Here is a 26275-nt window from a genome sequence, read left to right on the forward strand (position 1 = left end):
CTTTCAATCGCAACATTTTTAAGTGCTGATATTAATTCAATTACTGGAAATGGTTTTAAAATTATTGTTTTTGCATACATTTTGCCCTCGCTTATTTTTTCTCTTAGCTTGCTGTGCTCTTTTGGCTTGTAGGTCAAAATTTAGTATAAGATCATGTATAAAAAATTGTTGTTCTCTATTTTGCTGATGAATTAAAAGACTTAACACCCCAACCTCTTTGGATAGCATTTAAAGGATAGATCTCTCTCTACTAGATCTCTCAAGACTACTTACCCTTGCATGGGGCACACTTTTATCCTTAATCGGCTGTGTAGGCACTGGGGCCTCACGCTGTACGGTCACCGCATCCATCGTGAGCACCAGCCGGGCTGGCCTCGGACGGGACTTGCCATCCGAGACCTGCACCATGCCTGTACGAATCTGGAAAGAGATGACTCATTAGCCAACATTCTTATCAGGCTTTAAAATAGGTTGAGCAATACACCATTAACCTGAAACATAATTTTTGGGATAGAATGAAATTTATATAAAGAAAAAAGTAGAAGAACACTCATCTTCACAATTAAATGACCATACAGCGAGCAAATTATTGCCAATAACATATGGATTGATAAGCAACCACATTTTTAAGTGTAGGTATTTGGATTAGCCTCGAGCCATCCTAGTTGTCAGCCTCATACTTAATACCACAATATTTTTTAATTCAAACCAGTACAACTTACTTCCTAAGATTTACAATATTAATAACAATAGAATAAAATTTTTGCATTGTTATTCTGATTTCATTAGTAAACAATACAGTAACTCCAGTGCTAATTCTGTACACGCTTTGAACACAAAGCAAACATAAAATTAACGTATCATTGTGCGGTCAAACAAGGAAAGTAATTAGTAATCCATTAATGAACATTTTTGGCAAACATTTTGTCATTGTTTACTGTGTGGTGATGCTCGGAGTGAATTGACTTATAATTGAGGTGAATATGTTTGAAAATGCAAAGGAAATGAGTGCACTATGCTTTCTCGATTTAAACCAATGTTAATGCAAAATATTACAAACGTAGACTCCTCATATAGAAAGGATATAGGTTTCTTTCCAAGTGTTAGAACTAGTTCCTTAGAGATACCATAGATTTCTTCTTCTATTCATTCTATATTTAAAAATAATTTAAGACATTAGTATGAAACAAATGAGGGGTATAGACATAACTTTAACTACATATTTAAATCAAGGGTTACATGGAGGCCATTTAGGATGAGAAACTCTTAGAAATGAGTTAAATGTTTCAACAAGAATACTGAATCACCTGGTAGCTCAGAGTTTAGAAACAAATGCTGATGGAAAAGAAAATTTTCCAAAAGAATAGAGACTACAAACTTATATCTTTTGGTATCATTAATTTTAATATCATTAGTTTTGAAAGAATAAATATTATTTGACCTGACTAACATCCAAAACCAAGGGAACTAAGGGGAGCTAATGGGAACTTCTGACACGAACAAACTAAAGATCACTTACCTTTTCATCTTTCTTCTCCTCAATAGGCGTCATCATTGTAGAACATGCACACCATTACGATATAAAAACGTTTGGAACGTACCAAATTTTATAACACTTCATAAAAATCAAACAAAAAAATAGCGTACCCCTGCCAGTCTCACGAACTTCGACCTCATAACGATTACTATCCAAAAATTTACTATCAAAAGTCCATTTCTAATTAGCCCTACTGTTGCTTCTAATGATAATATTAATTATTTATGGGTTACACATTACAAATACTAAAAACAGGTCACTGGCATACGATAAATCAATATAGGTGAACGGCATCAAAACAATTGAAATACGGGAGATTTACTACGGGACCATTGGATTTGCTAATTACTTATAACTGATTAGATACTAATTCTTAATTGTTAGAATGTTTTCATTGATGAAATTGCTATTTGATAGTACAATAACAAATATTTTAAACGAAGATTGACGACGGACGACACCTCCGAGTGCGCGCGGCTAAGTAGATACTAGTGTTGTACAGCGGGCGAGAATTGACCACAGATTAGTACTATTGTCCGACTACGACTAAAATAGATTTAGTCTTTTTTCATCGAAATCGATGTGTTATCGACTAAGAACAGTCGATGAACTGAATAATAATGCTTAGATTTCTTTAATAATTTCAAAACATATACACAACCTGTGCGTGGTTTTATTCGTTAAGTTCTATTACAATTTATTTACCGAGAGCAAGTTTAAATAATATGTACCTACCCAATATTAAAACGTCATATAATATATTATACAAAAACGAAGAAATGGTATATAGAAAAGAAAGAAAGAAAGAAAATACATTTAATTACGTAATTGAGGACGCATACATAAGTACCTACATAAACAATCAATATAATAAATAAAACAAAAAAGGGCTAAAATAGAAAGAAAACAAACATGAGGGGGTAGTATGCGTCACAACCACGCAATACGGCCCTCGCTCAGCATGATGCTGCGACCCCGTGCGAGACAAAGTCCCAGCGCTGATTTTCAGCGACAGCCGAAACTAACGTTATGGCGTCCAACGGGTGATTATGCGAATATGTGTTAAATAAATTGTGTTTAAATATATATTAAATAAATAGTGTTTCTTTGAAGAATATAATAGAATATAATTAGTTTACTCCATATGATCAAAATACATGTGGTCGCGCCATTAATTATCTATGCCTGTAAACCATAGAGGTCAGTGCTGTAACTTAAACATCTGCCAAAAACTATTTCAGCTACTGAAAATAAAAATGTATTTTTAATGGCGACCGACGCTTTCGTACTTTATTATAAGAGGGTAATATGCTTTACAAAATATTGTATAGTGTGTATGTATCATACGAGATAAGTATCTTGAGCAACGAGTGACTAAGTTTTATCTTATCCCAGTTTGGGATCGTGCGAGGTGTTATAAAATATGCTTTGTCATGACGGTGGGTGAGTAGAAGTTACACGTGGATTGCGAATAGTACGTAGTAAGCAGCATTCAACTTTAATTAAAAAACAACATTTTAGTTAAATTAGGGAATATAAAAAGTAAGGAATAATAATGATTTAATTAAATTTAGAATTAACATTAAAATCGTAATGAATTGATATCACAGGTACATAAAAATATATGAGGACATAACAAAGAACACAGATGAAGGATATTTGGAGCAATATGAGCCGACACAGCCCCTCCTCCAAGATTGCTCAACGATCAGGAGCCACGCTTCTGCTACAAGTGTGCCTCCAATGCATCCCACGCCTCAGGAAATCCCTACACCAGCGCATGTACGCCATGACCCCGTAGGTAAGTGACAATACAAACAGTTACCATGCGTATCAGCCAGTTTGTTCCCTTAATAAATGTTTTTTAAGTAGGTATTTGAATGGTAACTTTGATTTCAGGCGTCGCAATGGTGGAGGGATATCATTCCAACAGCGTGTGGCTGCAAACTTGAAACAACCTCGGAATGCTATGGTACGATGCATTGGTACCACCAGAGGGCATACCACGGACCGGAGACCATGATCTGAACGGATGGGTTTCCAGGTCAACTTGCTATATAGGTATTCTGGTTTTTTTGAATCAATAACTCCAAAAAGCAAATTGGCCAAGTGCAGCCTCCTCCTGGCTGCCATCTTTAATATATCCAGATTATTTATGTACGGAGTCACGTGGCTTCTTCGAGGAATGTTTGTGCAGAACCGAACACAGGCATTTTGAATACGCTGTATAACGTGTTCTGTCCTAGAAAGAAGGCATGGTCCATACACTATATCACAATAGTTTAGCCTAGATAGAATAAGACTGTCAACGAGTTGTTTGCGCAATGGGATGGACAGGTACTTTCGTATTCCATACAGAACCTTCAGTCTATAAAAACAGTTACGCAGAACATTATTGATATGGGCCTCAAACCTTAATTCGGGATCCATAGTTAAACCCAGATTGCATACTAGCTCAACTCTCTCAATGCTCTCGCCCATGACTGTCAACGCAGGATTAGTGGTCAAGATTGTACGCACTTGGTTCCTAGAACCCAGAACTATAAACTTCGATTTAAGGGGGTTAAGTACCAGAGAGTTCACTTCAGACCATTCAACCACTCTCTGCAAATCTTCGTTGATTTTCTGCACAGCCACAGATGTTTCATCAGCCTTGAAAGAGATGTACAATTGTATATCATCGGCGTACATATGGTAATTACAGTGAATGAATGACTTTGTGATATCTGCACTGTACAGTATGTATGTTGAAATTATTTACATCGTTATTCCAAAATATAGTAAAACTTGCCAGGATCGCTAAGTTCTGTGTAGAATGATGTGCCTGTATTGACAGACGTTCTGATAAGTTTTAATAGATGGCGTTAACTTCAATGGGTGACTGTGTTTATCAGAGACTTGCTTCTCGTTCTGCAAATAACATTATGATATGTGAGGAAAAAAAACAACTAATCCTACGCCTAACTGTTATAATATGTTTGTAATTTTTAACAATATAAAGTTATTTTGGAACTACCGAACTAAATTTCGTAGCATCTCTCACTAGTATTTTCATTAAAGCGGTTAAACCGATTGAGATGAAACTTGGTAGTTACTCGGACTCGGAAGATGGTAGGCAATTTGCTTGGATAAATCAATAAAAAAAATTTGAAGTCAAAGATTTTTATTTTATACTTGCTGTTTGACCCGCGTACCTACCGGGGGAACTACTTCCCGTACTAGTATAAAAATATATCCCTTCTATTAAATTAGAAGCAGTAGGGAAGTGAATTTGTTTCTTACTGGGGCCCGATTCTCCTAATTTTACCTAAGCGACCTTCGATTGACGTTCGACTCGATTCGACTGAGATCCAATCCCGACTCGATTACTATTGAAGCGTATGTGGCATTCCGCTATTTTTTCTTTGAAATAAACGTTTTTATTCCTTTCTGTCATTCAATAATGAATCATTTTGTCTGCAAATGTTTTACGATTGCAAAATGATTGCACGGCAAACTACCGTATAGACCAAAATTACCAAAATAGCATACCAATCGCACACCAATCAAATGTCAATCGAATACGATTGGTCTTTTATTAGTAGCAGAATGCCCGATATGGTTAAAACTGCTATTACGATCGTATTGCGATTCGATTACTATTCGATTTTGACATTATTAACTTAGGAGAATCGGGCCCCTGTTTGACGCTAAGCTACTATTCGGTACTTAATACGGTGAATGATACAATTCTGGACAAGCCACAGCCTTCGCACTTCCTGACACGGTGAGGCGTTTCTTGAGTAGGTAGGTACCTACTTTATGGTTCAACCTCGGGATATATAATTATGGTACTAAAATCTGAGACACCTTCAGATTTGATGTTGGTTTGAAAATAAAAATGCAACTCGCTATAGAGCACGCAGATTCACTAGTTGAGTTTTGGTGGACTAGATAGGTAGACAAAAACAGAAAGAAATCATACCACAACACACATCTTTATTTCTTTCCTCCGCACTAATATCAATAATTTTATTATTACACAACATGTATATAGAAAGATTTTTATACAATAGTGTATAATTAATACCTATTAACTATATTAATCAACAATATAGTAAAAAGAATTACGAATTACTTAAATACTGGCAGTCTATTTTAATGATATGTATCTTTTGCAGTTTGGAACAGCCGTTTAACATTACTTAAGATCTATAATTTCATAAATTAATTTAAGTTATCTTTAAAGTTCAAAAATATTTTACGTTCATCTGACTTTATGCGCCACGCGGAAACATTTTTAATTATTAAGAAATCTTGAAGAAACTCAGATTCGCGTATTATATTTTTATAAAAGTTTGCTGTGAGATTGTTAGAAGTATACATTAAAGTACCTTCCCGTTGAAATTTAGCTTGTTTCTATGGACCGCCAAATATCCTCTTGTGTTATGTATTTTGTTAATTCATCTATTTATGGATCTCGCAGCAAACGAGTAAATATCCATTACCTTTACTTAATATCTTCTAATATTTACAGTTCATTAGATGCCATTTTTATAAATCTAAACTGTCATAGATTAACAGCGTTTAAATAAATCACATTATTATAAATAATTTATTTAACAATGTAACATTAAGTAAATGGGGAGTCACAGTTTGTGACGAAGGTAATCACAATGTATATGAATTAAGCCCTTTTTACAAACAATTGACTGATGAGCCGTTCAATATTGTTTTAATGTTGTAATTTTATACGAAACGTTTTTATTAATTTCACATAATATAGAAAATGTCTCATTATTAAGTAGAAAGACGTTTAAATTTCCCACTGCACGGCTGGACTCTTGTTCAGTTCGAAAAATGTTCAAAAACACTAAACGTTACACGTGTATTGTACACTCTCGCCGTTCTTGCTCTTTTCTTTGTTGATATCTGTGGAAAGATTAAGATTTATTAACATAAATGCTGTATTTTTAATGAGACGAGTATAATCCTTATATTACATATCTCTTACTTGTCAATTAAAGAAGATATATCAGCGGGGACTGGGGCGAAGCTCCCCGAGAGGCCGTCGCTGCCGTTCGGGCCTCCACTGTTAAAGATTTGTTTCTTATTTTTATGTCACAAAAATATTGGTATCAATACATATTTGTTCATTTTTATTTATTTTTTAGCAAAGCTGGTTTGTAGTAAGCTTTATGTTGGGTAGTTTACAGCTTCAACTAAACTAAATGCTTAACTATAAAATGCAAATGACTATGAAAGTGAGAAAATGTAATATTATGATAATGATAAAACAAACTTACTTAATATAACAATTGCTTACGGTGCAACTTGACGTAACTAATCAAAGAAAAAAATACAAATTAACCATCAGTTTAATAAATAGTACCTAAAATAAAGAAATAAGCTAGAACGTAACAAGATTAATATTGCATTTAGGAAGAAAGATATTGGCCACTTACTGCTACTTGTCAATGTTAGCTTGATAACTGAAATGAAAATAATCAGTACGACTGTTAACGATGGAGGTGCATGGACTGAGGTGAGCGGTGAGGCGAGTGGTGAGGAGTGAGCGGGGGAGGTACCTGAGTTCTACCTGCTGGTCGTGCGGGCGCTACGCCGGCCGCTGCCGTACGCACTGTTGCAGGGGGATGTGCCTGATCCTAAAAAAGAGACAACATTATTAAAATTCTAGAACAGTATCGCACAATTATGAAACCACTACTTAAAAAAAAACTCCGGGTGGGATTTCGTAAACCAGCAGCAGTTGACGTATATTCATTACCACCACTTTATCTGGGTGTATGTCTATGTGTATATGTCTTCGCAGCTAACTTCAGACATGCCAAGGTAATTAAACTGTACAGTACACCGGAAAATGATGAAACAGCTCATCATACCTTTTGTGGTAGTATTAGCAGCGCTGTCGCTGTTATCGTCAGAGTCGGTGTGCGTGTCGCGCCAGACGGGCGCGGCGCCGGCGCTGGCGCAGGCAGCACGCATGCGGTGCCGCGCCTCCACTGTCGAGGATTTAGACAGACTCGATTCATCTGCCGGGGCAACAGTCATTCATGGGAACCAAGCCACGCTTGGCATAAGTAAAACATTATGCTTGTGATTCTTGAATTTATTTGACCACAAAGATTGTAACAAACTGATATCGTAATTTAATAATTTTAAACAATGCTATACATACTTTAGTCGATTTTTGGGTCATCGACAATCTTATTAGGTAGTGCAGTTGCACATCACTATTTTGCTTATAAGTTTGATTTGGGTGTTCTATTATTTTGTATGCATACAAAATTAGGATTATAAAAACAAATGAAAAGCAAAATTAATTACGACGGTTGGCTGTCATCTAACACGAATAAAGGATTTCAGGTCTGTAGGTATCTTTAAAGTGCGGGAAATTCAAATATAAGATACCTAGTTTTTTTGATGTTTTAGGCATTTTGTTGGTTTGATAAAATTAAGGTTGTTGCTTAGCATTGTTTCTTAGCTGCATCCATAGTACTGGCAGCCAACCCCAAAACAATGTTTTTCAATCCAACAGATCATAAAATATAATTACCATATCTGTAGTGATCGCATGCGCGGTGTCGGCGGCGATGCGGCGGCGCGGCGTCGTCCTCGCGCCGCGCTAGCGTGCGGAACTGCAGCGAGTGCGCCGCAGACACGCCGAACGTCGCGTACGGACTTATTTCGTAAAGTTCCGCTGGCGACAAAGAAAAAAATACAACCATTAAGACCAATTAACACTTGAAAGAGATTTTGGCACGTCCTTTGATATAAATATTAGCACGGATGTATTAAGGTACCTGAAGAGTCATCATTAGACTTCTCATTCCCGTTGATGGACGACGACGAGTACAGCTTCTGTCCTTCTCGAAGCTTTTCCCTTTCTGCTTCATTGCTTTCGCTAAGTTTCCTATCATCCCTCATGTAGTGGTCGCTTGATATGCAGAAGAATCTGCAAAAAAAATGAGTTGGAGTATTTAGTTATTCACTTAAATTACAACTAACAGTCTTCGTCAGCATGGCTCATGGTTGATGGTTCTTACTTCTTCTTTCCATGAACGAGACATACTATGGCGGCTAGAGTGACGACTATGACCACGCCGCTGGCTACACAAGACACCAGCACGGTACGCAGTGAGGCCGGGCGAGACGCACCCGACAGAGGGGATGATGGCTTCATCGGTGGAATACGACCTTCAGATGAAAATTAGAAAGGTGTTAGATTAGGTAAGGCATTTGTGTTTATCTCTTCATATAATTTTAATTATTTACCTCCAGCTAGCGTATGAGTATCTGCTGTAAGCGTGACGCGCTCCAATCCTGCATCACTGTAGGCTTCAACCGCCAGCTCGTACCAAGTGGCTGGCGTCAGTTCTCCTATCACGTGGCTTGCTGAGCTCAGCCCATCGCCAACCTGGAATAACCACGATTAAGACTCATAGAATGAATTTTATTCTAGTATATAATGTACCTACTATGTTCTTGTATCAGGATATAATCTATACGATATAGAAGATCTTATAAAAGAAATGGTTTCTAGTTTTACCTTTATCCAATGCTCAGAGCCAGCTCTACGGTAGGATACCCTGAAGCCAAGTATTGGGCAGCCGCCGTCTCGCCATGCGTAGAAGTTTATTTTTATTGCCGTTGAGTTCATGTGCACGTGATCCTCTGGTTTGGGCGGCTTCGGACCTAGACCAAAAAGTGGTGACGTTATTAAGCTACGAGTTTCATTGTCATGAAGATTGAACGACACTTACGCCCCCCTCGAGTAGTCGCCGTAAGAACATCGCTGGGTGGTCCTATGGATATCTTGTTCCTCGCCTGGATCTTTGCATTATAAGTGGAGCCACATTTCAGCATGTCCATTGTGTACGAGTTCACTTCAGGAGACAGGTCTACTGTGTGCCATTCGCTGTCGGAAGCTTGTTTGTAGTTGAGGAGGAAGCCTGCAAAACGAGGAAAAGCAGTTAGCATATAGTTTCGGTGACCATAAGATCGGAACTAATTAGGGAAAATATAACCTGGATCCAGTAATAGTTAATGTTTCTTACCTAATATAGGTTCTGTGGTCTCGCCAGGCAGTTGCCAGTGGAGTTTGATGCTAGAAGTAGTTGTATATTGCAAGGATAGCGCAGGCGCAGCGGGAGGCATGATGGCTGCTACCACATATACTATAGAGTCTTCGCCAATGGTGTTGCTTGCTGTACACGTGAAGTTCCCTGAAGATTGCTCGTTCACTTCTGTGGGTAGAATCGTTCATTTATGTAAGAAGAAGTCGGTTGGATAAGGCATACAACCATGTATGAGATATAGCTGGACAAAATATTATAATTGTGCGATGACGTCAGAGAGAAAAGTATCAAAGATATTTTCTTCCACACTTCTCTGCTGCACCGACCGCACTTAAAATTGGGTATATTACAGGAGGACGGGCAATTTTGCAGAAGAATTTTGATCATAATTGAAGTCATACCCCGTATATGCAGATGTCCGCGGTGCGTGACCTGGTAGTACTGGTGGTGCGTGACGGGCAGGCGCGCGTGCTGCCAGCGCGAGCGCGGCGCGGGCGCGCCCACGCACGAGCACCACAGCAGCGCGCCGCGCCCCGCGCCCACCGACACCCCGCGCCCGAACGACGCGATGCGCGCCGGGACTGGGGGGAACACCAAAACACATTAACCTACGGTAAATATACTGGATGAAAGTCAAAATGCCCCCAATGTAAAAGTTTGTAGGTAAACATATTTATAAACAATCGGGACTTGAACGTACGATGAAGAGGTATCGTTTGGCCTTTAAGTCCCAATGGTATATAAATATGCTACCTAATCTGTTTATAACCGACTTCGCAAAAACGAGGAGGTTATCGATTCGAATATTTGTATGTTTATTTTCTTTGAGATCATTCTGTGGGGAAGTGGCATTCAAATTATTAATATCACGATCCTACTCACTTCTGGAGCTAGGTCCCTGTCCCACCACGAGCGTAGACTCTCCCTCCCCGGAGCCAGTGGTGGCCGACACCCAGAATTCGTACAGCTGATTCTCCATCAAGTTTCGCACTTGGAACATCAGCTCCGTGTCCCCTTTCTTATCCGCTGGCACTGTGAAGCTCGAGTGCTTGCCTAGGCTGAAAACGTTTAAAAAGACGACTCGAATTTTAAGAAGTTTTTAATGCTAATAATAGTAAAAAAATACAGCATTAGTTTGCTTTGGAATGATAAAACTGACTCTTGTAATCATAAGTTACTCACCGTCCAGCTTCTCTGTAGTAAACAGTATAATGTGATATGATGCCGTTAGGATTCAGTGGAGGTAACCAGCTGACCAGCACAGAATCGCTAGAATATGCTAGAGCTTTGATCTTTTCGGGTGCTGAAGGAACTGGTTATAAAAAGAAATCATTAAAATAACACATTTTTAATTAGTAATATGCGCCTTCATATGAAGGTTCAAACGTGATTGAATGATATTCTCACCATCTTCTTCTGTCATGCAATAGACCGGTGTACTTCTTTTGCCGTCTCCAGCATTTGTGAAGGCGAGTACTTGAATGGAATAGTTGGTGTATTTTCGAAGGGTGTGTAGATAAGTGTCTGTTGTTGTCACTCGTTTGATCTCACCTACGTCTACTGTGAACAAGATTGCCATTGAATCATATTTTCACCTATTGCAAATATTTGGTTGCTCATATTGTTCTAATCAGTGTATTCAAAGGCTTACCATGATCTGTTGTAAGTGGCGAATAAATGACTTTGTATCCCTGAATGAGTCCTCCATGTTGTCCAATAGGTGGCGGGTTCCACGATACCTTCACGCTGGAAGATGATAAAGCTGAGCAGGATACTCTTGTTGGTGGAGACTCAGGCACTGGAAGTTAAAAATAGTTTTCTATACTTCTTCTCAAAATTTCAAAACACGATTTGTTCTTCTTTAGCTACTATTTGGTCTTAAAAGCAGGATAATCTTACCTCCTTCTAATGTGGTAGCAGAAACCGGCGCAGAGGCAGGTCCCGCTGCCACACCGTTGAATGCTCTGACTCGCACCTCGTACCGGGTAAACTTTCGGAGAGCTGATAAGCTTAGTTCGGTTGCTGACCATCCATTGACTGTTAGTGTCCTGAAAATACATAAAGTAAGAAGTTATTTATCTGCATTTTTTGAAAAGGACCTAAGAACCATACTTAAGTACTTTTAATATTGTAATATGTTTGCAAAGTATTTGTACCTAGTAGAATTTCTCATAGCAGGTGAAGCGGGACTTATTTCCGAATAGGTGACGGAGTAACCAAGCAGTTCTCCATGCCAGGCGTCTCGCGGCGGTGGTCGCCAAGATACGTGAAGTTCGCCAGGCCCACCTGGAGTTACGTGTACGTTGGTAGGAGCTTCTGATGGGGCTGTAATATAATTGAAAAGAGTTGAGAAAATGAGACTCAATGACAAAAAGGAAAATAAGGATGTATGAGTTTTATGACAGGCTATGTAAGTTCCTACCTTCTTCCTGAGTCTTCACCACTACAGGTTCAGTATAAGCACTCCTGTCGATCTGATTTATGGCTCCTATTCGGATCATGTATGCGGTGTGTGGCTTCAAGCTGCTCAGCAGGGCCTCGTAGTGAATGTCTCCTTTTTTGGTTAAACTGAAAGTTTGAAAAAGCATATCTTTGATAACTGAATTTAGAACTTAACTTGCCAAATTATCACGGTTGTAAGATTGATTATAGAGCTAGAGTGTCTGTGTTATAAGAAAAACATTCACTCACGTGACATGTGAGTGAGCGATCCCATGGACGGACACATTGAGCGTGACCGCGGCGTCCCACTGGTTGACCCTGATGGCGCCCTGCGCTGATAATGCGCAGTATTGCAGGGTGTAGCCAACCAGCGGCGAGTTGCCGTCGAAGCCCTGGCTCCAGGACAGACGGACTGCGCGGCTGAGGATTTCTGTGACTGATAGCGAGTGGGGCGTGTCGGGTTTTTCTGAGGAGCGATGTAAATGAATTTATATCAGTCGTTTTTTTTCATTAATTGTTTATTTTTGTGGAAGGAGTAGACACGTTTGACCGCCACAGAGGTATGTGAAATGTGAAAATCTTCCGGGACATTTCCCATCTCTCGGGAATACATGGCGTATTGCAGTATTTTATATACAATTGCACTGTACTGACCTTGGACGGAAAGATAAATATAATGGTCGCTATGGCCGTACGCGTTGACGGCCTGACACTTGTACACTCCGGAATCCTGCCGGTCCGCGCGGCTGATGTACAGCTGCGACCTTAATCCACTATCAGTCTTTGCTTCTGAGATACTTAGCCTGGAAACATTAGGAACATTTATAATCATGTCGATCTATTGAAGTGGTTGATTCAGGAACTTTTTCGGTCGTTGTTGAGTGATGCAACTTTCAGTTGGAACTAATATTGGCAAAATAATTGAAGTTGTCTTACCTATAAGTATTAAGATCTAAGTGGTTCATGTTGTGTGCCCACGTGACCCGTATGGGGCTGTCTCCGCGCACATCGCACACCAGCGTCGCGGGCGCATCGCGTCGGGCTGTCATGTTGTGTGACGTCAATTCGAACCTAGCCGGTTCTGGGACAAAGCATTACTAAGCTATTATGTTGTATAGAACCTGGTTTAAGAGCAGTAACAGTGTCGGCCTTAGACTTTTAAGTATACATATGTATGATATGAAGATCACTTCCTAGGATTTTGTTTTCAATTAAGTAGGTCACTTTAAACTTACCGTTGACAGAAACGAATATAATTTTGGTAAGTGGAGATCCAACTCCATTCTCTGATTTACACATGTAGTTTCCCTCGTCATAGGGGAGTGCTGACTCGATCCACAGCGTTCCATTTGAGAGGAACTGAAACCTTCCACCTAGGTTGATCAGAGGGACGTAGTCTGCTGATGATCCTGGAAATTGGCAAACAGTTAGACACTGTACGACATAGCAGGGTGTTCTTGATAATATTTAGTTTGGTGCTCTTGCATGTAGGATGTCTGTAGTAGGTATTATGTCATATATCATGATGAACCACAATACAAAGATTTGACTGCCTCGTTGGTCTAGTTGTCGCAAGTGTGGCTGCTGAGCACGAGGTCTCGGGTTCGATTCCCGAGTCGGGCCGAAATCGCTTTGTGGGTTTTAGAAGACTTTCACAAAGCAGCCCGAAGCCTGGAAGTTGGTGATTGATTCACCCGTGCATCGGAGAGCACGTAAATGTCGGTCCTGCGCCTGATCTCTTTCCGGTCGTGTCGGATTCCCGTCCCATCGGGCTATGAGAGTGAAGGAATAGGGAGTGCACCTGTGTCTGCGCAAATTTTGGCTAATCTCCTTACATGAGAACAGCCGCCGTAGCCGATAATCGGCTAGGAGGACATCATCATCATGATGAACCACAAATCTTTGTATTTCAACCTACCTCTTTGTTTCAACCAGGTAACTTGCGGTGTTGGTGAGCCAGTAGTTTGGCAGTGCAGAGCCAACTGTTCGCCAGCCAGCACTGCCTCATCCTTCGGTTCCACCACCCATTTGGGCGAGACTGCAGCGTGCAAGCAAGGCAACTTTCTTACATTTCTGGACCCAATGCAATATTTCACTTTAGTCACGAAAAGGAGATGGCCAAAAAAAAACCCAGAGTCGACAGAAACTTCGTATGTATGGTTGGATTCAGTATAATGTGTAGATTCCAAAAAGTATTTCATATCATCTAAAAACCATGGGGTTCTCTTTTTACAAGGTTTTTTTGATGACGATTTTAGTACATAAAAAGCTTAACTTTTCTGATTGCTGTTCATTAGAAGTTGTGCATAGGGTAAAAACTTTACACTCAGGTGTGTGTCTGTTAGCATTATACAAGAGTGAAGGTTTAGAGCTGACCTGATGATGGAGAAGAGAGAAGGTTAAGGGAACTCGGCAATGGTAAATATCAACTACCTCGTGTTTGGGCTTATATTATTCGTATTGAGAAGAACTTTTCACTAATGCGAATAGTGACTAAAAAGCTAAAAAAAAAAAAAAAAAAATGTAATTTTTTTATTTTATTTTTTATTGACCTTTGCCAGTTCAGAATGTTACCTACATATAATAGGGAAACCTCTTCAAGTAGGTAAGGTCGGTACTTAATCGTATCTGGAGTGGTTCATGTGAATAGTGCAATGGGTGGGGGTCAAACTCAAGACCTTTTAATAACCAGGCAAACTCTGTAACTATGTTGATATTACTATTGGCATGTATAATGTTAATATAGTTTATTTTTATGGTCCTTTATGTAAATAATCTCTAAAACCAACATAAATTCAACATAACCTATGTTTGCGAAAATATGATATAGCTCCTATACCCCATGGATTTCAGGCTAGAATTTTTGGCACCATCAAAGGTCTATCATAATGAACCCATTGGTACCCATTTCGTTGCTGTCGATTCTGGGTTTTTTTACTATGAAAATTTGGCCATCTCCTTTTAATCAAGATTCATTGCTTACACCATTTACAGAGCTTTAGTATGTAAATCGTTGTTGCCATAATGAGTTTGCATACATATAATTATACTATTTTTACCTTTCCTTTCAGCAGCAAAACATTGTTAGGAATGCATATTAAGAGCTACTTAACTATTTGTTTAAACTTAAGAACTTTAATATTGCGACTTATGTTAGACCGTCTTTGTTACATACTTTGATGTAAGTACTTACTATTTATTTACTTTTTTTAAAGTGAAAAAAAATACAGAAAATTGTTCTATACTGAACTATTTCTGTTCCTACACGAAAATGAATATACAGAAACTCTGTGTATTTTTGCATTTTCACAGCATTTTGTGGATACCAATAAACCCACATCTTTCTCTGAATTGTGTGGTTTACACTGATTTTGTTTTATACTATACGCACCAAATAAAACGATTCGTTTCATGAATTCAAACTTCAGCATGTCGATTCTATAAAATATCACAACTCACTTCGACATCACTCTCACTTCGACTTCGATCTAAAGGTAGAATTCCGTGGACGCGACAATAGTCAACCTTTGAAAATGTATGGCACCGTTGTCGAGGCCCGTGACAGTCGCGCGCGGCCGACGAATTTCGTAAGCTGCTCGCGGCATTGTCAAAAATTTAATTCTGGTTTTACTAAAATTCTATAGATGTTATTAAGCGCTAGACCATGTTGAGAAGCGTACGGCCGCAAGCGGCTCACGAAATTCGTCGTCCGCGCGCGACTGTCGCAGCCCTCGGCAGCGGTGCCATACATTTTCATAGGTTGACTTTTGTCGCGCGCGGCTGCGACAATCGCGACCCACGGAATTCTACCTTAAAGTTTCGTGATTGACATTGTCAAACTACACTAGCGCTTCACTATCGAGCGTGTTGACAAGTTGAACTAAATCAAAGTCGAGATTTTGACAGATTTGTCAAAATCTGTCTATCTATAGGGGAGGTAGGGGAGAGATGGGCAGTTGGGAGACATGATCAAATCAGAATAAAAGGGGGGTCCTTTTATTCTGATTTCTGATCATAGTTTTGTTTTTTTTTAATTGAAATTTTTTTTTTAATTTTTAATTTTGTGCCGGCGGCCATATTGGATTTAATTAAAGGTGTATACAAAATTTCAGACCAATCGGTTGACAGGAAGAGGGTGAAATTTGAATTACTAAATTTGATCCAAGAATAAATAATAAAACAAACGGGGTGAGCTAAATAAAACCGTTTAAATATCTCGTAATGTTGAAACTGATTGTAATTTTTAGGAAAGCTCTTTCATTATATCTATATAGCCGAATATAAGAAATGGCAATAAAAGTTGATATAGTTCGGCCATTCAGAGAATGCGTTCCTGACACGTCGCGATTGAACTGACGACGTAACTACATTCATTGATTATTGATATAATAATGTTGTTTTAATGCTCCTCAATTGTTAAAACGGTAAACAACCAGCAAAAATATTTTTATCGTAACTGCAACGCCATTGCAAAGTTACGTCGTCAGTTCAATCGCGACGTGTCAGGAACGCATTCTCTGAATGGCCGAACTATAATGATCTGTAAAATCTGATTTTTTATGCAATAAATTGTGAAAAAGTGCCCATCCCTCCCCTACCTCCCCTAAAGTATGAAATGACATTACGAATCGAAGTGAAATGCGAGTTGTTGATCGAGTTTTATAGAATCCCAGTACAGGACAGGACATCCAAAACATAAAAATTCTTATAAAATAAAATTTACCATTTTCGTAAGCCATCTGAAATCCAACGCTGTGCAAAACAAAAATGTTCAACAATTTATACATTTATATGACAAAATATTTGCCGTGGGAAACAAATGTGCGCTGTGAAAAGTGCTTGTAAAAGTGCATTTATTATCGACGGCATTTATTTGAATTCCGTGGTTAAAAATTCAAATTGGAAACAGGATTTTTTTTAAATTGTATATTTATTTTAAACATGTTAGTTAGAAGTTAGAGAATTTCGCAATTCAAATAAAGCCATCATTAACACTTTTAATAACAAGGGACTACACACAGTGGTTGTTAGTGATCCTGCAAAGAAACCAGCATACAGACAAAATAATGACAACTCGGTGCTCTGTGCAAGCGTGATTAGCCTCTTTGATGGTGGGAGCGCGGTTGTGGCATGAATGTTTGTTTTTTACATCTACGAAGGTCTTGCAATAACTTTGTCTGAGTACTACTATTTTAAATCTGGATCTAGGTATAGTTACTTATTTACTTTTATATTTTCTGTCGAAAAATTTATTTGTTTTAACAAGCAGTTATAAAAAATGTTGGATTGTTTATGATTCTTAGTTGGGACAACTCTAACTTCTTGAAAGCCTACTTGCAACATACAAATTGAACAATCTTGAAAATTCGTATAAAGATTAATAAAAATTAATCAAGATTATTTCAATTTCGTACAAAAAAAGTACTTAGGTATAAAAATGAAAATATGTAGCCTAAAGTAAAGCCTAAACGCTGTCAAAATGTCTCGTAATGCCACTACATATTGCCTTCCCGCGCTTCCACATCAACATGGACATCATGTTAGTGCTCGGTGCTGTTGTGCATATTGACTTGGCGGTTACCTTTGACCACCAGTTCGGCGGTATAGTTAACCTTGGCCGCGGTATTGGAGGCCACGCAAGTGTACAGCCCACTGTGGCGGGCCGACACCTCTTTGAATACAAGGTTGCTGAAAAAATCAGCACCCCGTTCTTCCACCTATACAACCAGGCGGGATGTTGAAGATTTGCACGATAAATAAGTGGTTGGATTTTAGGATTTAGAGTTTTGATGTTTTGAATCAGTTTGTCAAACATTTAAACTGTAGGACATCGAGGAGATCGAAACATAAAACACCATAATTAGAACGACTAAAAAAATATAGTAAAAAAAATACGGTACTCGATCTAAAGCATTTCAATTATCAATCCTCCAATCCTCATCTCAGTATAGTTAAATCTTATGATCACCATCTAATACTGACCTGTAAGCTAGAAGGAATGGGCGAGTTGTCTTTGAGCCACGTGAAGTGCACGGGCATGTCGCCTGACGTCACGCTGCAGCTCACCTGAGCCCGCTTCCCTTCTTGCAAGTTTGCAGAGAATGAGAACGGCTCTATTTCTGGTGGATCTGAGGAAATACGTTTTGTTTTAATAGCTAAACACCAGAAATCCAACTCATCCAAAAATAAATTAACGTCCATAAGAAAAAAGAAATGGGTCTGAGATATGATCGAATTTTGCAACAATCAACGTCTCCAGGAAAATATGTTTGGCTGAGACCAAAGAACTCACTGCTAACGACAAGCTGCAGCTCTCTCCTGGCTATCTCCCCATGCGGACCCATCACTGCGCAAGTATAGGCGCCCGCATATGATGGCTCCACTCTTGACACCTTGAGAGCACCATCGATACTACTGTCCCATTCCACCGGGTTGCCATCACGCTCCCATTTTACTGAACTGGAAGAATAGACACGATAAGAAATAACTTGTTAGTTGTTACTATTGGAATTTGGAAACAAAATGGTTGGTAGTGCAGCTTAGAAACTTACCTTATCGGATAGCCAGAGTATGGACAATAAAGAACCAGCTCACGTCCTGCTACTGCTCTAATTGGTCCTATGGACCTCACGTATGGTGGACCTAAAACATACGACAGATTGATGGAAAATATCAAAATGAATCAACATCTTACAGATACCAATGAGGCTTATGAGATCATTTAAGAGGTGCACCTACCATAAATATTGAGCCTGGATGTATGTGACACTTCTCCGAGAGAATTTGCTGCTCTGCAGGTATAAAGGCCTCCGTCTTCAGACCTTACAGCCGAGATGTTCAAGTAGCTCACCACGTCATTCGTTTTAGTCGCAAACTGTTCAACGCTGTATCTGCCAGACAGAATTTTGTTAATAAAGGAAACAAGAAGTATAACCACATTATTGAATCTTCATTATTAGCCCTGTCAAAATAGACATTTGAAATAACAAAAATTCCCAGAAAGCTGATTTTTGGTGGAGAGCTAGATTTGATCATTATCTAGACACACGGCAGTGTGTCCGCCAAGTTCGAGCAAAAAAAGCGACACACCGGCCGTGGGTTATATTACACGAACCATTTCGGGCCAAATTCGACCCCCCTATAACTCAAAATCTATTTTATTTACACATTTCAAATTTCTAGCATCTGTTGAGACCCCCTCACTTATCTAAAATACAAAATTTCATTAATATACCTACTCTTGAGATATTGACGTCAGAAAATCGCTATTTTTACTATACACTCACTGACTGACTCACTGATTCACTGACTCACTCATCAAAAACCTAGACCACTTCCAATGGTCGTATTGACTTGAAATTTGGCATGGAGGTAGGTCTTTATGTCAAGGTAAAGGGAAAAATCTGAAAATGGCCAAGTGTGAGTCGGTTTCAAAATAATGAAGGTGTAAAATACCCAGTGTAAATTTATACCCCTAAGGAACTAAAACGAACTAAATTTATCTATATTTATATAATATATCTTCGAATGGTCGTACCGATCTGAAATTCGTTACAAAGGTTTGTATTTAGTCAAAGTAAAAATCTGTAAACGGCCAAGTGTGAGTCACTTTCGAAAATAACGAATGTGTAACTTTGATCCACGAACATAATATATGATAACATGTCATGTCAGTCAGTTGGTAAATCTAGTCCATTTAGTTAATCTAGTTCATTTCTTTGTAAGAAGCATTGTGCATATTCAAAAATCTGAAAGATAGTATAAATGAGACATTTCCTTAACTAACTTAATCATAAGAAAAAAATAAAATAAACAACCTTACAAAAATAAATGAAATCTCACCCAAAACAAAAATGTGAAAGGCTGCCAAGTTCGATAATATGGAAATCCTTCGCCTATAAAAGAAGTGAGATCTGAATAAGTACCAAATTCCATACACATACCTCAGTTAAAAATAGTTACTTTTTAATCATGTTACTTGGCAAGTTTTAATAGAAAATTAAATACTTGATTCATTGCGTTTAGTAGGTTTATAAGAAGGTGTGTGAAAACTTGCCAAACAAAAATGTGAACATTTTTGTTTTGGGTGGGATAAATAAAATACTAAAAGTCCCCATCGATCCCACGTGTGCGTCAAAAGTAATTCGAAGTTAAATGTCAAAATTTTAGGTTTTTTGACTTTTTTTCGAAAACGGAAAGTTTTATCAAAAAAGAACATCAGACCAAAGTTGTAGATCTTTCAACAGTTTGTAGATCTTTGAACAGTTTTCTCCTAAATTTTACCATTCCAGAGATATCGCGATTCAAAGAGTCACATTACACATGATATGCACATATAAGCAACGCATATACGAGGGCTTTGAGTATCAGACTCTTACTGATTAAATACCGTCGTGTTCCGTCGTAAGCTTTTTATGTACCAGGGCCGCGGTAACTCTTTCGAACAATCCCGCAGCCCCGACAGGCCTTGGCCCTCCTGGGCCCCGCTGGGGCTGCTGACATGTCTTTGAGGAGCGCGTGGAACAACGCGCCGCCGACACGGTTTTTTTGTCTATTAACTAGACATGAGCGATGAGCCACCCGAACTCACCGCACAGAGACCCACGCCTACGGTGGCCGGGAGTCGTCTCGCGACACCCGGAGCCCTTGGTGTCTACCAGGTCCAGCGCGGCGGCCTTGATGAGAGGTGCGAACGCTTCGTCGTTACGCCTCCTCCTTCTCGGACGCGAGAGGTCGCCGCCGCCTAAAGCCACGACGAGGACCCGACGGTGCTCTTCCCACACAGGGCACACCTGGACTGTGTGGTCCACCGTGCCCTTGGGGCTGTCCGCACAGTGATGACACCCGGGTGCCTCCTCACGACCGATTCGATACAGATACCTTCCAAAACAAACGTATCCGGTGAGCCGCCATGACTCCTCCCGAGCCACTCCTCAATGAGGGGACTTACGGCCACTATGGTGGCGTGCCCTAATTTACAACATCATGTGTAAAACAGAGATAAAGTTAAAAGTTAGGAGTTTACAGTTTAACTTTCAGTTGCATTTTATAATTTTGTCAGCTTACTATTTTTAAGTAATAGACTGTTTGTGAAAATATTACTTTTTAAAAGAGTGTCTATGGAGTTTCTTGACGGCTCTTCTCCATGAGACCAACTTTTTGTTTCATAAGAGCCTGCAAAGGCCTTTTTGAAATAACAGGATTTTGATTTAGAATTTCAACGTGGGCACTCTAGCTTCAGTGACAAGCCACGTGAAGGTAGTTCAAAACCCGCCATGACCCAAGGTAATATCGAGGCTAAGCGGCAGTTAATTCTCGCAGACCAACATGTAACATACCGTGACATAACGATTATTTTAAAATTAAGCAAAGTCTCGTGGTCAACGTTTCAGCACACCTGAAAAAGCTGTTGACTCACACAAATCGGCCATTTTGACTACCCCCACTTCAGAATGGAATAAATGTTTCAAAAACTGGTTTAAATGCATGCAAAAGTGCATTAAATATCGCGGAGAATTCTTTGATAAACAATAAATGTTATTAACCTATTAGATTGTCTACACTTATTTCAAACGACACAACTTAAAAGGCAGCCCTCGTATATACGTGGCTCATATATGTGTCGGAGACTGTCATTAGTACGGACACTAAACGTCACGCAAGCGCGCCCTCTGGTGGCGTTTCCGGTGAAACAACATTTTGGCGCGCTTGGCAGAGTCGTGGTGGTCGGCGTGGCGTCCGCGGAGCTCAGTCTTCGTCGAGTCTTCGTGGAGTTGTCGCGTTACTGCCTTTCGTTACGTGTAGTGTACCTAGTGTTATTGCCTAGCGTTGTAGTACCTAAACTAATTGTTGTGTCTTGTGATTTTTGTATTGTAATGGTTCTTCTAACCTAACAGACAGACATGTGTTGCTGGGGAGTTTGTTCCGCCACTTCTTCTCCCCAGCCAAAACACATAGGAAGTCGCGAAGGGCGGGCGTTTTGGGGGCTGTCTTTTGTTCTTAGTATTGAATAAACGGTTTTGAGTTTTGAGTTCTCTTTGAGTTATCTCTTTGTACGATTACTCTAACTGATTTCGGACGATAGTGCCATCCTGATGACGCCTCCGACATATGCATATCATGTGTAGTGTGACTCTTTGAAGCGCGATATCTCAGGAATGGTAACATTTAGGAGAAAACTGTTAATGCCATTTTTGTAGAAAATTTTATAATGTACAATTTTGGTCTGATGTATTTTTTTTTTTGATAAAACTTACCGTTTTCGAAAAAAACACAAAATCCAAAAATTTTGACATTTGACCTCGAATAACTTTTGACGCACACATGGGATCGATGGGGACTTTTAGTATTTTATTTATAATGATCAAATCTAGCTCTCCACCAAAAATCGGCTTTCTGGGAATTTTTGTTATTTGACCACTACTTTTATGTCTATTTTGACCGGGCTATATGTAAAAAAATCTAAAATAAGATTCGCTGCCCAAAATACCTGTGTCCCCTAGCCATGGTATTGAGGGGTTGTCCGTCAAGCATCCAGGTAAAATGAGGTGGAGGGGAGCCAGCAGCCGAGCATTTGAGTGTCACCACCTGCCCCGGTCTTAGCACTTGTTCTATGAACGTATATTGGAGCTCTGGTGCTGTGTCTGGATGGCAAGGAAAACAAATTTACTTAGCCTTGACTGCGTCAAAAAATATTTGAAAGTATACATCATGGAAATGGAACTTTCAAATGATTAAACTTGCTCTTAGAAATCGGTAAGAAATATTGTAATACCTATCGACTTCTTATTAACGACAAAAGAAGCGCCATTATTTTGAGAGTAGGTATGTAGAAACTATGTTTGTGAATGCATATATGAAAGTATAAAAAAAAGTCTCATCTCACCTCCTAACCGCAGCTCCGCGCTAGCCTGCGCGGAATCCCTCTCATTCCTCGCCATGCACTGGTACACTCCTCTGTCAGCTCTATGCACGGAGGATATCACCAGCTGCTCCCCGTTGTTCTGCACCCTCACCCTGCCCCCCGCCACCCCCGCACCGAGGGGCACGCCGTTGTGCAGCCACTCCAAGCGAGGGGCTGGCCAGCCGCCCCATGTGCAGTTGATGGTGGCTGTACCACCGCTGTTTACCACCTGAGGGAAAAAATTAAAGATGGAGGAATTGCTCAAACTAAGGTATATACGTAGAAACTAAGCTGTATGGTGACATTTCTCTTGTCCAGGTAGACTTTACACAAATGATAAAACCTCATGAAAATGATTGTCTCGTCGTGCCTTAAGTCGCAGATACGTAATGATCTCTCTATTACTTTTTACATATCGAGTAACAGAATAACATTACGTTAATTAAAAAAAAGGATAATTAACGTGCAGCTACTCTTTGTATGTTTATTTCCTTTCCAGTGAAGCTCCTACATACTGAGCTCTGAGTACTAGGCGCTCATAACGGAACAGAAGGTTTATTTGCTAATAAACGACACTATTTGCTTTTACGACGACCCGTTTAATTAAACCGAATATATACGCACACGAATATCAATAATTTTGTTTCATACGCCGATCTACAAATACTTAAGGATGATACACCCGAGAAAAATGACTATAATATAGCCGAATAATACATAGTTTTTTGCTCGGCTAAATAAAATATTATTTTGTTACTAGAGCTTTGTGAAAAATGTGTATTTTTTATCAATCAACTGAAAAAAAGTATTTTTATCAATATTTATGGCTACATATTTCTCAGCTGGCGTCAAGCAAAACATTCTACAGAATATGACATAGATAAAGTACCCTTTTACCCATATTTATGCTGTAATAAATCAAGAAGTTCGTCAATGTATCTTCATGTTTTTTTTTTTATTTAAACAAATTTCGGTCTTTGTCACGAATCCCACTTTCAGCCCGCCCCCTAGGCCGTGTTAAAAATAATTGTTTTTTCTGTCACCAAATTAAAACCTTTCCGCGAATTTCCTTTGAGACTTGAGATGCAGGTAGTTTAATTAAAAGCTTGGGAATATTTTGCTTTAACACTAGTTACAAGAACTACACCTAACTAGTTTATTTTCGTCGAAATAAAGTGTGCCAAAACATGAATATTAATATGTGGTTGAGTAAACCCTATCTATAATTGCGCGCGTAATGTTTGCGGCACGGTATCGGGACGCATTTATTTTATTTTACGTCGCAAATATCCTGCGAGCCATAACTTCGTGCAGCTACAATGAAAAGCTCGAAATGCCCGGTTTTTTTAAACATTGCCGGTGATTGCTGTTTATTTTCCTGATAAAATACCACATGTACTTTTAAAATTGATTGCTGTATTCGATTAATTTTTATAAATGAATTGTCGTTTATTTTACAGGGACATGTGGCAAATTAATCATAAAAATGTCACTTTGCATCGAAAAATAAATAAATTTTATACGTGATACACGGAAACGATCACTTTATAGCTTCATTTGAAATAATAATTACCAGTAAAGGAATACTTGACGCTGTTTTAGTTGACTAAAAAGTTAGCTAAGCACACATTCTATGATCCATTGACGTCCAGTTTAAGCTCAAATCCACGACAAAAGTATCAACATCTAGCTAATGGTCACTAAACTTAGCTTAACAGTAGACTGGCTGTTAGTTAAATCAATAGGAACACGGCATTCGGAATAATGACAGCGATTGAGCCGACACGAGGCTGCAATCAGCAGCTATTTCGCACATTCCGCCGATCATTTTGCAAAATTACCAGCACGCTTGCTGATTGTATGCCGATTATCCACATCGATAGCTCTTTATGTGCCAAAGCAAGTTATTGTTGTAATACCATGACCTGCTTGTGAATCGTTATTTTATCTGGGTTCATAATACATACTTACCTACTTGAAATTAATATGTATAATTATTATATTATGTAGAAAAAGATGGTCACTGTGCATAATTCAATCTGATGTAAACAAAAATTAACCTTATTCGTTGCAGTTGTTATAACTGTTTAAAAGTTACTCAACATGTCTAAAATTTAAAGAAGCTAAGATGTAAAGTTACGTAAATACCCTCTTACATAGTACGTAGTTAAAAACATGAAACTACTCCAAAGAAGTGCTCGTTCTGACCTAAGATTTTATCTCGAAGCAGGCATAAAGCCACCGACGGCCACTATGCGCTACATTTTACCCAAAATACTCTGCATCCAAACAAAATTGTCGAGAGCCAAGTTTATAACGCCCGCAGCGAAAATGAGCACATAAAAAAATAACATCTACTAAAACATTCTTGAGTTTTTTTTTTTCATAAATGTTGATTCTAGGGTCAGAATGTCTTACTAGGGACAGTTGAAACAATCCGATTTGTAATTCAGGACCCTTAAAAGGGTTAGTGGTAACAAGTCTCAGGACTCAGTGTTGACCTCATACGGTACAATGTGAAGCAATCAAGGTAATCCTTTGTTTTGTAATACTGTCCGCTTTGATCTTCTATAACAGTATTCTTTTATGTTCTATAGCACTGTGTATATGACTCCGAATAGCCGACTCTGATATTATATGAAATTCTGATAAAAACTACGTAATAAATTGACGCAACTATAGTACTTCGGAATTTGTTTGTGTGATGAAATACCGGAACACTGATCCTCCACTCCTTAATTAAAAATACCGGTGTCTCTTTCGTGAATCTCTATCAATATGTATTCGGGAAACACACTGCCTTCACACGAATTTTCTGATCCTCGTGTTATTTTCTCATCGGCAACATTCCGTGACAAAAACGAGCAAAAACCCAGTCACACGTTATTCGCGTCACGGATCACAGCTCAACGCTCGAAAAAGCAAACACCAGTCTTCCGCAAAAAACGCAAAATTCTCAGCTTTAAAAAATCGGATTTCGTTTAGAAATAGCCTCAATATTTAATTGGATAAGCGAGGTTAATCTTGGGAGGCAGTTTAGGTCCGCACTTCCAACTACAATATTTACAAAGGTCTGCAAATAGTGGAGCTGTTGAAGAAAAAAGTTGGTTTTATTGAATTACATCGGAGCCGTAACGATGTTACAACGATTCGGGATTGGATGGCGCGTTCAATTGGATTGTATCTAAGGGCGCCGGAATCAGCCAGCCTACCGAAATGGACTAGGCCCAGGCATCCGCAATACACTGTTGACCGGAGCTCTTCGCTAATAATAAAAGGGAACAAATATAATGACCACCATAAAATGCTTTGATA

The 26275-nt window shown here is 39.1% G+C and overlaps 2 protein-coding genes across 3 annotated transcripts in view; both read right to left on the reverse strand.

Annotated features, from left to right (window-relative positions):
* LOC124629889 (gamma-1-syntrophin) overlaps positions 1 to 1999 on the reverse strand; it is a 38576-nt gene extending 36577 nt beyond the window's left edge. For both annotated transcript variants that reach the window (XM_047163556.1, XM_047163548.1), the window contains exons 1-2: positions 1520 to 1999; positions 274 to 420 (exon numbers count right to left, since the gene is read on the reverse strand). In XM_047163556.1, coding sequence (XP_047019512.1) covers positions 274 to 420; positions 1520 to 1555 — 183 coding nt within the window. In that variant the 5' untranslated portion in view covers positions 1556 to 1999. The remainder of the gene's footprint in view (positions 1 to 273; positions 421 to 1519) is intronic.
* Positions 2000 to 5498: 3499 nt separating this feature from the next.
* The window catches only part of LOC124634834 (Down syndrome cell adhesion molecule-like protein Dscam2), a 144526-nt gene continuing 123749 nt past the window's right edge, over positions 5499 to 26275 (reverse strand). The window contains exons 8-38 of the mRNA XM_047170487.1: positions 22943 to 23189; positions 22547 to 22700; positions 18796 to 18947; positions 18609 to 18699; positions 18350 to 18516; positions 18040 to 18185; positions 17639 to 17774; positions 13976 to 14095; positions 13293 to 13466; positions 12994 to 13138; positions 12712 to 12860; positions 12307 to 12523; positions 12038 to 12183; positions 11772 to 11940; positions 11515 to 11663; positions 11267 to 11413; positions 11023 to 11175; positions 10798 to 10927; positions 10498 to 10673; positions 10017 to 10196; positions 9595 to 9783; positions 9301 to 9489; positions 9087 to 9232; positions 8813 to 8954; positions 8584 to 8734; positions 8341 to 8492; positions 8094 to 8237; positions 7420 to 7569; positions 7116 to 7182; positions 6531 to 6608; positions 5499 to 6448 (exon numbers count right to left, since the gene is read on the reverse strand). Of these exons, the coding sequence (XP_047026443.1) occupies positions 6397 to 6448; positions 6531 to 6608; positions 7116 to 7182; positions 7420 to 7569; positions 8094 to 8237; positions 8341 to 8492; positions 8584 to 8734; positions 8813 to 8954; positions 9087 to 9232; positions 9301 to 9489; positions 9595 to 9783; positions 10017 to 10196; positions 10498 to 10673; positions 10798 to 10927; positions 11023 to 11175; positions 11267 to 11413; positions 11515 to 11663; positions 11772 to 11940; positions 12038 to 12183; positions 12307 to 12523; positions 12712 to 12860; positions 12994 to 13138; positions 13293 to 13466; positions 13976 to 14095; positions 17639 to 17774; positions 18040 to 18185; positions 18350 to 18516; positions 18609 to 18699; positions 18796 to 18947; positions 22547 to 22700; positions 22943 to 23189 (4608 nt within the window). The 3' untranslated portion in view covers positions 5499 to 6396. The remainder of the gene's footprint in view (positions 6449 to 6530; positions 6609 to 7115; positions 7183 to 7419; positions 7570 to 8093; positions 8238 to 8340; positions 8493 to 8583; positions 8735 to 8812; positions 8955 to 9086; positions 9233 to 9300; positions 9490 to 9594; positions 9784 to 10016; positions 10197 to 10497; positions 10674 to 10797; positions 10928 to 11022; positions 11176 to 11266; positions 11414 to 11514; positions 11664 to 11771; positions 11941 to 12037; positions 12184 to 12306; positions 12524 to 12711; positions 12861 to 12993; positions 13139 to 13292; positions 13467 to 13975; positions 14096 to 17638; positions 17775 to 18039; positions 18186 to 18349; positions 18517 to 18608; positions 18700 to 18795; positions 18948 to 22546; positions 22701 to 22942; positions 23190 to 26275) is intronic.

Source organism: Helicoverpa zea, chromosome 1, assembly GCF_022581195.2.
Source record: "Helicoverpa zea isolate HzStark_Cry1AcR chromosome 1, ilHelZeax1.1, whole genome shotgun sequence".
Lineage (NCBI taxonomy): Eukaryota > Metazoa > Arthropoda > Insecta > Lepidoptera > Noctuidae > Helicoverpa > Helicoverpa zea.